Source organism: Saccostrea cucullata, unplaced genomic scaffold (genome assembly GCF_032062105.1).
Source record: "Saccostrea cucullata isolate Sc308-1 unplaced genomic scaffold, CSIRO_AGI_Scuc_v1 ctg1990, whole genome shotgun sequence".
NCBI classification, from domain to species: domain Eukaryota; kingdom Metazoa; phylum Mollusca; class Bivalvia; order Ostreida; family Ostreidae; genus Saccostrea; species Saccostrea cuccullata.
Genome location: NW_026941225.1, coordinates 47,495 through 59,561, shown reverse-complemented (window position 1 = coordinate 59,561; position 12,067 = coordinate 47,495). Strand labels below are relative to the sequence as shown.

At 31.7% G+C, this 12,067-nt stretch overlaps 1 protein-coding gene across 1 annotated transcript in view; it reads left to right on the top strand.

Annotated features, from left to right (window-relative positions):
* LOC134257464 (transient receptor potential cation channel subfamily M member 2-like) overlaps nt 1-12,067 on the top strand; it is a 33,909-nt gene that overhangs the window by 504 nt on the left and 21,338 nt on the right. Inside the window, exons 2-7 of the mRNA XM_062740080.1 lie at nt 1,541-1,700; nt 2,078-2,271; nt 4,608-4,649; nt 8,639-8,765; nt 10,568-10,715; nt 10,988-11,099. Coding sequence (XP_062596064.1) covers nt 1,541-1,700; nt 2,078-2,271; nt 4,608-4,649; nt 8,639-8,765; nt 10,568-10,715; nt 10,988-11,099 — 783 coding nt within the window. The remainder of the gene's footprint in view (nt 1-1,540; nt 1,701-2,077; nt 2,272-4,607; nt 4,650-8,638; nt 8,766-10,567; nt 10,716-10,987; nt 11,100-12,067) is intronic.

Below are 12,067 nucleotides of genomic sequence, written 5' to 3'. Positions count from 1 at the left end.
AAATAAGTTACAATGTAATTTTCATTCCCATTTTCGGAACACATTTTTTTTTCATTTTAATATACCGGTACCTTGATTTGAAAAGTTCATGGACACCTGTCATATCTTTTTTTATTTGCTATCCAAATAGACAGAAATATTTTAACAATAAATCCAAATGATTTGTATTAAAAATAAAAAAAAAATCACCACGATTTATTTTAAACATATCCAGAATTTGAAACTGCAAAAATAGGATCGCGGAGCAAGTCAAAATTCAGTAATTCACAAACACCACTGTAAATAAGTATGATAATATCTGTAGTCATATTCTCTGTAAAATGAAGCAAAAGGGGGGGGGGATTCTAGAATTTTAAAGAAAGAACTTTTTCAGTGATTCATATTCTAATTAATAGCTTAATATTTTGCCTCGTTGAAAAGAAATCAATTTGAAAAGATAGTTAATTCTCATTTAAAAAAATAGGGCACGAATGAGTTGGGTATGTGTTATAAAGGGTACAGGCAGCATTTGATTGACAGATGATTTGTATCGGACGAGCACAATCTGTGAAGAAACGGTTTATCTGGCAAAATCTGATCAATAACTTTTAAAATTTGGAAACTCATGGAAAGATATAGGCTCTTAAGAGATGCCGATTTTGTGAAAGCACAGTTCAGTGATAAACGAAATTAAAACATCGACAAAGGGAATTATACAACGAAAACAATTGTTCAAAAATGAATGTTAAGTGCAAAAAAAAAGGTTTTTGATAAGTGATTATTGAAATATACTGTGTGAAATGTATAGGGATAACATTTAAAAAATGACGCTATTTTTTTAAGTTACACTGCCGTTAAGTATGCTACGTGGTTTCAAAATAGATTTTGTAATGAAGTAAATTGATTTCTATTGATTCGAATGAAAGGAAACTTCGTACATCAACAAAACAAAATATTTTTACAACATGATATTGTAATTAATTTCAATTTCTTTAAAGTATCATAACAAAAATTGACTCGTCCACGAAGTTTTTGAACAACCTTCGTACATTAAAGCATTAGCGACTGCGACGAACTACGTGCATGTAGCTGTATATTAACTTGCCGGGATATCTGAATAAATTGAAGAATAAGATTATGCTACTGTAAATACAATTCAATATCTCTATTGTACGATCGTTTGTATGTTCTTGGTATTTCTCTAATGGAGATGGGATTTGGCAAGAAACAACCCAAAAGATAATGATAAAAAATCTACATACAGCTGTACATTCATCTACACAAAACAAGGAAAAAGAGTAGTTTGCTGTTCAAATCTTATTCATTTTCTACTTTATCAATAATTTAAATTTTGCGCTATACTCTGATTCCATACATTGCTAAAATTTCTACTGTAATCTTTATGTTGTCCGGATGCTGAGTAGTAAGGTTTATCCTCTAAGGTATTTACCCAGTTGAAAGTTAACTTTTATAAAAACACTCCATATCATATTGATACTTGTAAGTTTCTAACTTTACTAATTAATATTTATAATTATTTTGTGTTTGTTTATTTGTAAAGTCTGACGTATTAAAAGTATGGGAAGAAATCGAAAGAAAAGTTAAATCAACCCCTACAATGGTGTTTTCAGTCATCGGAGATTCAGAGAGCTTTGTTCCCAGACCTTGGGCGAAATCAGTGTTCCAAACAGCTTTGATTGAGGCGGCTAAAAGCGGAGGAGGTGACCTCTTTTTCTTTACCCCGACAGTTATTTCACCACATTTGTACTGGATAAAAATTACTCTTATTCAACAAATAGCGGAAACAAGTCTTGTCGTTCAGATCATTGAATAAACAATATTATTCATAATTGTGGTTCCTCGCTTCCGATGTCTTTTAACTATCGTTGACGTGTTGTGTCAAATTTGTGTGCCCTATGTCATTGAAATTTTATCTTTAAAGTTTGATTTCTTATGAAAATTACTTCAAACATGAAGGGCATGGTCAGTCAGTTTTGTACATGTAAGAAGTTTATACAGGGACTGTAGTAAGATTAATGTAAGCTTAAAATACCGACCAGGAACTTAAACTTTTTTTTTGTAATTCTCATTATTTTAGATACATGGATACTTTATCGTGGGTATAACTACGGTGTTTCTTCAGTTGTTCGTAGTGCGTATGGAAAATACGGCGATACAGAATTTCGTGCAAATAGTAATGATGTACCTTTAGAGGATTCAGAGAGAAAAGTGAAACTTATTTACATGCCAGGACACATTGAACCTCCAAAAACGCCAGAGGAAAGAAGCAAGGTAATGTTCTTAGCTTATTATTGGCCGTTTCTTTTTTGCAGATACTGAGTACTTTGAAATAAAGTTGTTCCGAATCATTGTTAAGTCTTCTGATCATGAATCAGCCGCAGACTCAAAAATTCTTAGGAGAAGATAACGGGAAGTGACCAATCTTTATAAAAAAAATACCAGCAATACAAATATGTTCAGAGGGAAGAAAATACGGACCCCTTGAAAAATCGGACATGGGATCGGGTGGAGTAAGCGTCCCCCTTTTGATTGAAGTACTCCTGATCAGGTAGATGGATCTTTTCATTGTCGATAATATATACAAAAACACAGATGTCTCTGATGAGACTAGCTCCAATAGTTGAACGCATAACAAAGCAAAGCTTAAAAAATTCTTTGTCTGCAGTTGCTGACCTATAAATTTTAGACTGGGTCGGTAGGTAGGCATTTTTTTGTTTGGAAATAAAAATCAGATTTTTGTTAGATAACAATTATAAGAGGTTTTCATACACCTACTAGACATGGATAAGCTCATCTCCTGTTATAAACCACTGATTGATAAAAAAAAACAAGTCAAAATTGAAAACGAAACTGTTTCAATATTCAAAAAATTTAAAGAAAAAAAATCAAATTACCAAATGGCTTAAAAAATAGTTTGGGTCCGGTGCATTTCAGAGGGTCGGTAGGCAACTGCAAACAAACTTAATTTTATTTTAGGCTCAGTGGAATTAAAAATAGTATTAATATTTTGACTTGAATAGTTGTAGCAACAGTTAATAGAATTATAAATCTTAATGAAGGGTAATTAAGGAAGGTTTTTAGCTTTGTTTGAGTTACTGGTGTGTCAATCACACAGACTTGTCACGTAAACAAGTAGCTAGCGCGCTTCATGAAAAATATGCCTACGTGCAAGTCTTTGTGATTCACACACCAATAATTCACACTAAACTGAAAAACATTCCTTATATTTACATTTTACATGTTTGGAAGCAACTAAATAATGCTAAATATTTGAATTTCTCGCTGCCCTCATTGCATTTTTACTAAGGTCGCTGCAGCCTCATTGGGACGTCACGTTAACGCACGTTTCTCCGTGTATATTTCTACGCGTGAGTATACACGGAATGGTTTTCAAATCAATTTCACAGTTGGCTTATTAGAAAAACACACCGAATGTAAATATTTGTGTGTGAAAAGAATTGACTCCAAGACGGGGAAATTTATTAATACTTTTTGATTCAATGTGAATTCACACAAAGATTACCTCGGACTAAAACTTGTTTTTTCACTTATAGTTTGTTTCTGCAGATCAATGGCACTGTAGAACAACTTATTTTCCCGACTAAATTTTAGTATTTATAAGCGAGACAAAATATTGCCATAACTTCTTGATTCACTTTACAAAGGCTTATAGTTGTTACTACATATCAATGGCACTAGTATTTATTCACCAATATGTTCAAAAGGAAACTTTTTTGAAAATTTTATATTAAAGTTACATGAATATGATGGTTCTTTGTCGAAAAAAAAAACTTTTCTTAATAAACTTTGACGCGGTGCTGCTAAACAATTGATTTTTTCTTCATTTTCCCGATAGAGGAAAACCATATTTCTGACTTAAAAGAAATGGGGGCTGGTAATTGAATTTTACTTGCTTTTATTCATCTCACAAAAAGCATTTTTCATACATATGGCATTGTTATATGTATCCCGAGGTTCTAAGATTTCTTCGAAATTAACACAGTAACACATGTTTTACTCCCTTTTGAGATTGTTCTATACCAACGAAAGTCATAACATGTCTTTTTAAAAAAATGCAATGTAATAGCTAGGTTCTATCCGGAAATATCTACGAAGTTTACTATGTCATCATTGTACCATCGAACATTGGGTCCATACTGCAACAATGATAACAATGAGGTCACGTGAAATAGTCCGACGATGCAATGACTATGGTGCTGTGACATAATACATCAATAGCAAAATGGAATTATGGAACAATAGCAATGGGGCGAAAAAAGGATAATGATGAAGCAATATTTACTACCGGTAATTCTCGATTGCTTGATCCTTGTTTCATTTGCATTGGTATTTGCACCATCGAATCAATGCTGCATCGACCCAGCATTCGATACTTGATGGCGAGATAATTATCTACATAACCATATCCGGAATTCCGTACATTAGAATTTTCAATTTAACAATCATCAAAAAATATGTACACTCGGTAAAGTTAAATCATTTTGAAATGCCGTTATAGGGGGTGTCAGTAATAAATATTTAGTGTCAAGAAATATGTGTTTAAAGTGAGATATTTATTATGAAGTGTTTATTTTTATGAACTCTAGGTAAATCAACTGGGAGATGTTACGGAAGAAAACTTAGATGAGGTAAAGTATATGTGAAATTGTATTTAATGTGTATTTTATAGTTACAACATTTATCAGTGAATATTAGCCAAATCGGTTGTACAAGTTTACGGGCTGGCGAGTGCATTTGTACAACCACTTCCTGCCAGTGAACCTCAGTTCAATAACTTTTTATGTAGTTTAAAGATTTTCCGTTTATCAAATCAGAAGTATCTAACATCGGTGCCCACATTAAACAGTACATTACCAACGTATCTCCTCTATATGTGTTCACTTTCACATCATTCCAGTAGAGTTACGATTTACTTATTCGGACTAATAGGTGCTCATATAAACTATTAATTAATATTTTCAATTTTGTTTGACACATCTTACCTAGCTGCAAAAAGTCTTAATTAATATTGTTATTGAGCTTCGACCCAGAAATCATTTTTGTGAACAAAGGAGCGTTAAATATTGAACATCAGAAAGGTTCTTGACATACTAGTATACTTTATGAAACTGAAATCAATATAAAACCAATATATTGAAAGCACAAATTCTCTAGTCGTTTTAATTATAAACTATATCTTAGCTGTGAAATACAAATAAGTATATAGCTGTAGATAATGCTTGATCTATGCTGCTTGCAAAAAAAGTTTTTATATCGCGGGTACTCACTTTTCTCATTTTTTTGCACACGCCCTAGAAGTAAGAGATTATATGTTTTTTTTAAAAATATTATCCATTGCCTAATTTTAAAGTGTACTGATTCAAAGCATAACCATTTTAACGAAGCAAAGACGCCCGTCAGGAACACTGGTGTGCTCAAATAGATTTTATTTTTCCAGGATAGTGCATGCACCAGTCAAGAGAGAAACAATTCCACTAAAAATGTAAGTTAATAAGGCATGAATGCCACTTCTTGATAAAAAAGAAATTCTTAAAGCTGATAATTCAGACATTAACACCAATTTCCAGTAACTATACATGATAAACAATTTAGTATAAATTTCTATAAGTAATTATCGCACCTGGTCAAATTCCCGTTTTGCACATATATTTTCTGTCGCAGGCGGGCCGATAGGTCGCCACACAAAAGGAATACCAGAACAGTTCTTAGATATATCACATTTATTCAAGGCTTAATACATATGTAAAAGTTCTGGTTTGGAATGTTGTTTGGGTGGAATGGCTCCCTGACCACTTTGGGATCTACAAAATCATTGTAAATTTCACATATTATAAGAATTGCATATAAAATATACTAACTTGATTCGTGCTCATGCATATCATTCATAACTTCTACTGTATACTTTGCATTTTACTGCATACTGCATTTTACTGCAAACAATAAAGCATTTTACTGCATAACTCCACAAAATATTTACATGAAATATTTGTGTACAATACACACGTACTTTATACCATACATTGTAGCTTCTACATACTATAATAAAACTATAACATACTCGAATACTTTTAACATACTACTAGAACTTGAAATGATAGCAATACACACATCACTCACTCATGTAATTTACAACAAAGTTTAGAACTAAGGTCCTTGGCCATTTCAGGAAACTTTATAAGATAAAAACCTTTAGATTAATAAAACAAACTTTCCTCAGAAGAGATGTAAAGTCTGGTCAATATACTAATATGAAGAATACACAGTTATTCCTCGAGCAAGTGAAGTGCGTCTGCTTTACTTAATTGCTACACCCAAACAGACCACTTAAAGCTGAACACGATTCGTAAAAGGAATCTGTCCGCCATTTTTGTTCCCGAGTCTCGCTACTCTGCAGACCCCTATAAATAGGGCAGAACTTAGTCACTGTTCAGTGTAATCAGTCGACACCGGTGGAGACGGACGTATGCTATACAGAACTCGGTAGCGAGAATAATAACGATAATACTTCGTCTAGTGCAGGAAAATAAGATACCAAATAAGTTTACAATTATAGTTGTATAATTTAGTGCAGTATACAAACAACACAGATAAACGTAACTGCAATAATATATAAATAAAGGTAATGCAAGATAACCAGCACGAACACGGGTCGCTATTCCATGCCGATACCCGTGACAATAAAGCAGTCAGGTGTAACGAATGCGACAAGTATACCCTAGTATTGATGTATCGTAGATAATGCTATCGAAAATGGCGTATGCCTATTTACAAGTCGTGTTCAGCTTTAACAGCACGGGATTTAAATCCGCCAAGTAAATTCTTCTGAACAGATAAAATATTAAGGAACACCGTTATGGCATTTAAATAAGTTATTTACATAGTGAAAAGGTGTGTGTTAAAATATATGGAACAATGTTTGGACGTTAATTGTGACATTTTCTATGGATGAAATTCAAATGTGTGTTAAAGGGGAACAAAACGTCTTAAAGGGTATAACAATACGTATATATAGATAAAAAGTAAATACAATGAAAAACATATAATTTCAATAGATAAATTAAAAATATTGAATTAAAGATATTTTGCTTTACATGTTCATATACGTAATGCATTGGAAAGATACTTGTTCATAAAATTTATGTCAAAGGTCTGGGTAATTTAAGAATATAATCGGCCCTGTTTCGGATGTATCAATTTCTCTTTAAGGTTTCACGGTGTGAGATATGTATTTTTTCTCAGCTTGCATGCCCTTATGTTTATATAACTTTCTTTCTGACATAATTTATATTTATTAATAAAAATAATTATGAATTAAAGTAGTCATAATGCACATTTTTCATAACAATCAAAACCGATCTGTTTGGAGCTTTCCTCCACTTTAAGGCTAGAGAATGATTAGGCTGTATCCAAATTTATATTACAAACGTTGTGTTGATGGCTGTTTATTGGCTAAAAATTTATTACGTTGACATCTTAAGGTATTCAATGAATCTGAATGAATAATAGATTGGCTAAATACTAATTATTTCTCAAAATAATCTCCATGTTTCAGTCTTAATATACGTGGAACGTGTCCTACTTTTTAACTTTCACCCTTCCCTGATGAGTTATCCCCTTTTCCCTTTCATCGATAAGATTTATTTAAAAAAATATATCTGGTGTCAAGATATTTTAATAGTTTTTTTTTAAATTTAATTTTATTCTTTTTATATTTATTGTATTTAATTCTTTTATTTGAAAAATTGCTTGTTCCCATAGACATCAATGTATTCTTAATTAATTAATAACTGCTCAGATAATCGTGTTTTTGAAAATTTCTCCTTGTAAAACATTTTCAACTCTAAATTGATCTGAATTAGTATCAGAGTATTTAATACAGGATCGATATTTAAGGTTAGAAAAATATGTCCTTTTATGGGCTGGATACCCTAATGCGTTTAAAAAGTTTAGATTTTTTTGTTGGGGGAGGGGGGGGTTCAGATAATTTCAACGAGCTTGATTGATGATGCTGTATTAGTTCTTTGGCAAATCATGCATGTTGTAAGTATTTTTATAAGAAGATTGCTCGCAAGTTTTTTTTTTTTCTTTTTGACGCCTGTAACCACCCCCACTGGATAATAACGTAGCACACGCTTGAATTTAAAGTACGTGATGATCCATTTATATGATAATAATCTGTATTCAGTATTTGAAAAGAACATATTTGTGAACTTTACCAGTTTTATTGTGTCCCAAACATACCATGAATAAGATAGCGATTAGCGACTGACCTAAGTCGGTAAAATAGAGATAGCATCTGTTCCTTCACCATGCGCTCATCACTGAGGGAAAGATGTGGGACTTTCGTGTGAGATGTTAAAAACCGAGGCCCCTATCGTAGAAGGCGCTGACACGATAAAGAACTCTTAATGCTCAATGGCCCTCGTTGCAACATAAGCGTCCTTCACCGATTCATGTATGTAGGAGTGAAGAATTATCGAATGGGACGATAATCAATGTACATTTGTACAAATAAATATTTTTTTTAAAAAGTCAATAAGATACTTAAACTTAGCCAGTTTGTTTATATTTTTTAAGAATATTTAAGTTTAATCTTATTTGTTTTTGTTTATCACAGACGCTTGCCAAACCATCAAAGCTTGAATGCTACATTGAACCTACAGAGAATAAAAACTTCGTACTGGACTTTGAGGAATTTGTTTCGAAGCAGGAACTTCCCTTTCTCAGCCAAACTTTAGACTTAAGTAAATTTTTATATTTTCTTTGGATTCGAAAATAGTATAATGTACTGTTGTTTCCTTCATTTAAATGAAATTGCAAGGGAAGGTGATGGAGAGCTTACAAATGTACCTTAGAATGCGATACCTTCGGAGTTTGTATTGGCATCCAAAATTAAAGATGTTGAAGCAGATTTTTTGTACTTACACACATGTATGACCTATATTCAACGCAAATAATTGGAATATGCTTTTAGTGTGTTTCATTGTACGAGATCATGACTAGATGATTCAATGTAAGTAAAGGAATATTCGTGTTATTCTATTTAATGACCTAATTAAAGATTATTTAGCAGTTCTATTTTCCAGTAACTCTAAGTCCTAATTTTACCAAACTAACATGAATGATATTTCTAAAGATTTGAAAAGTACAATGTATATTTTGAATGCTTAATCTAATCAGTATGTTTTTGGATCAAGTCTCATTTCGAAGAAACTGTTAGACCTATATACTAAGCAAACTCGAAATTGATGATTGATTTAGGAATGAACATCACTACGTTTGACTGGGATGGTTGATCTTACATCTTATTTTAAGATGAATAATCGTGTTTAGGTTTAGGGGACGGGTATATTCTCACATACTATAAAACTATATTAACCCTAATTTCATTAATGGTAAATGAAATGATGCATAATACCAAGTTTATTTGGAATTTTGAATCAGGCGTTCGTTTTATACATGAGAAACCAGAATTTTTTTTTCTCTATTTTCAATCCCAAGTGCTTATTTACCTTTCTTTGACAAGACTGATGATGATATATCTATTCAAACACATTTGCTATAAATAAAGCCTTGCTTCGGATGCTGGGTTTTACATTTATTTTTAGATGATAGACTTTATTTAAGATTTTGGAAGAAATACCTTTTTAAAATGACGTCAAATCCTATACTTAGCATCTTCCAAGAAAAGTTTTAATTTTGATGCACACAAGCATAGTCAGATTCAGGAAGTGATCGACCTTTTTTAACGTTTAAGAGAAGGCACATCCCCTAACAATTATAAGATGATGGATGCAACTAAAGTCGTTTGAGATACATGATCTTCCCTACATTTTCCTAATATATGACCAGAACAAATCATTTATAGCATATTTTTTCTCCCAAATTTCGGTAAGATCTGTATTTGATTACACATTTTCGTAATTGTACATTTTTATTATCACCCAAAAATAAAGAATAATATTTATATATAATATTTACGAGGCCAAAAGGCTTAAGTAAGCTTTATATTTTAGTTGAAGTGCGTCTGCGCTGTGTAACGTTTATACACTTTGGTAATTTTACTCATTGTGATCCAAAGTCTGTTCGAAGCTCCCCTAGATGAAGTAACTTTAAAAAAAAATTAATATTTGAAGGGTTATTATTCCTTTCACACTTAAGGACAGATATAGGTGATTAAAAACCGGCAATTGATGTTCTATTATAAGGTAATTTTAACCCCTCCCCCCCAAAAAAAACCCCACCCAAATATCTATATATCATTTTATTGAATTTTTATTTGGTAAAAAAGACTATTTAACAGAATTACACAAGTTTCTAGAAAAAAGCCCATTTTCATTTAGCACAATTGATTTCACAGTCTTCTTACAGAGGACTATGTATTTATGTTACATTAAGAGAGAAGTGAATAATCCTGGAGCAAAATTAAAATTGAACTCAATGAAAATTTTGTGTACTTTCTCAAGCGAGCAATGTGACCTGTAACCATTCAATCTCTCAATAATTACATTTCCATTCCTTAAATTATGTATTTTTTTCCCGTCAGATTTGCCTATTCCAATCGTCATTTTGGCATGCGAAGGTGATATTAATACAATTGAACATATATCCGAGGCTTTGAAAAGAAAGATTCCGGTGATTATAATCAAGGGATCTGGAAAAGCCGCCGATCTTATTTTGGACTACATGGAAAAGTTTGTAACCAATTGTTTTTTGTCATTTTTTAAATTTAAAGTTAGTTTATTTACATTGGTTACTATTTTTTTCGATAAAGCATTATATTTTTGTTGCAGTAATTTATTCACTCTGTTTTTTATTAAACAGATACGAGAAGTAGATTTTTTTTATACTAAAATCAATAACACATACTCTTTATCTTTATTTAAAGAGAAAATTTACTTTTTATCTTTAGTTATTTACTAAATTTTACTTTCAAAGTATTGTTGCTTGTTATTTTTCTTTGTAGCAAACAACTTATAAAAAAAAAAGCAAGCGTTCTTTTTGGAATTCGGTTCAATGAAATTGCTTTCAAAACACTAACCCGTCATTTGAGTGACATTGTGGAGGCATCTGATTTGGTAAGCATTTGATTGTGTAACTTTTAGTTTTGATTTCTAAGATATACTCCCAACCAGTTGCCGTGTCATTCCTTAATGTTTAAAACGTGTTCAAATCGTTTGCATTTTAAGGTTTGAGGTGTATAAATCCGTCTTCTTCCAATACTTCTTAAATGACTATTAAATGTAAGAAAATCAAGATGTACTAAGGGTCTTAGGGAGTTCGATCCCGAGCTTTTGAGTGGATTTGGTCCTGACCTTTAGTTTTAATATGTCGCATCATTTTTAAGTTCTAACATTGAATCTGATTTCTACAATGCAAATTGAACTTTATTTCATGGAAAAAACACCACGATTAAATTCCATTCATGTAGAATCAAACAAAGAACCTTATTTTGTGGCGGAAGTTTTTTAAAAAAAAGAAAGAAAATGATCAGTTTTTTTCCCCTTTGAACTTTAACAGTACTAGAATGTTTAGATCCCCATTTTTGCATGCTAGATGCCGGCAAAAATGTTTTTGCAGTGAAATTTGTTATGGTTGTAATAATATGAAACTGTTTTCTTTTTAAGTTTCCAAAAAATAACCGTCACATTTGTTTCCCTTCATTTATTTCCATCAACATTGGTATTGGAAAGGGAAAAGGGAAAGATTGACTTCAAGAAACAAAATAAACAGAACTTACAATGCTGTACACTATACAAATGTGACTGAAATGACGAATGACAATATTCAACTGACTGATATACTGAGTACAAAAATTACAAATACTTTATTTCATAAACTAGTAAGGCATGATAGTATAAAATGATATAAGTGAATAAAACTTTATAAATGACGTTAACTTATAACCTATGAGAATGCTTATTTAAATCAGATGCTCAAACTGGGGATTAACCTCGTTTACTCCAAAATACAGTATACCTTATATCTTATCTCATTATAAAACAAAGACTGTTAGATGTTTCTAAGCAAGCTATATTAGAAAATA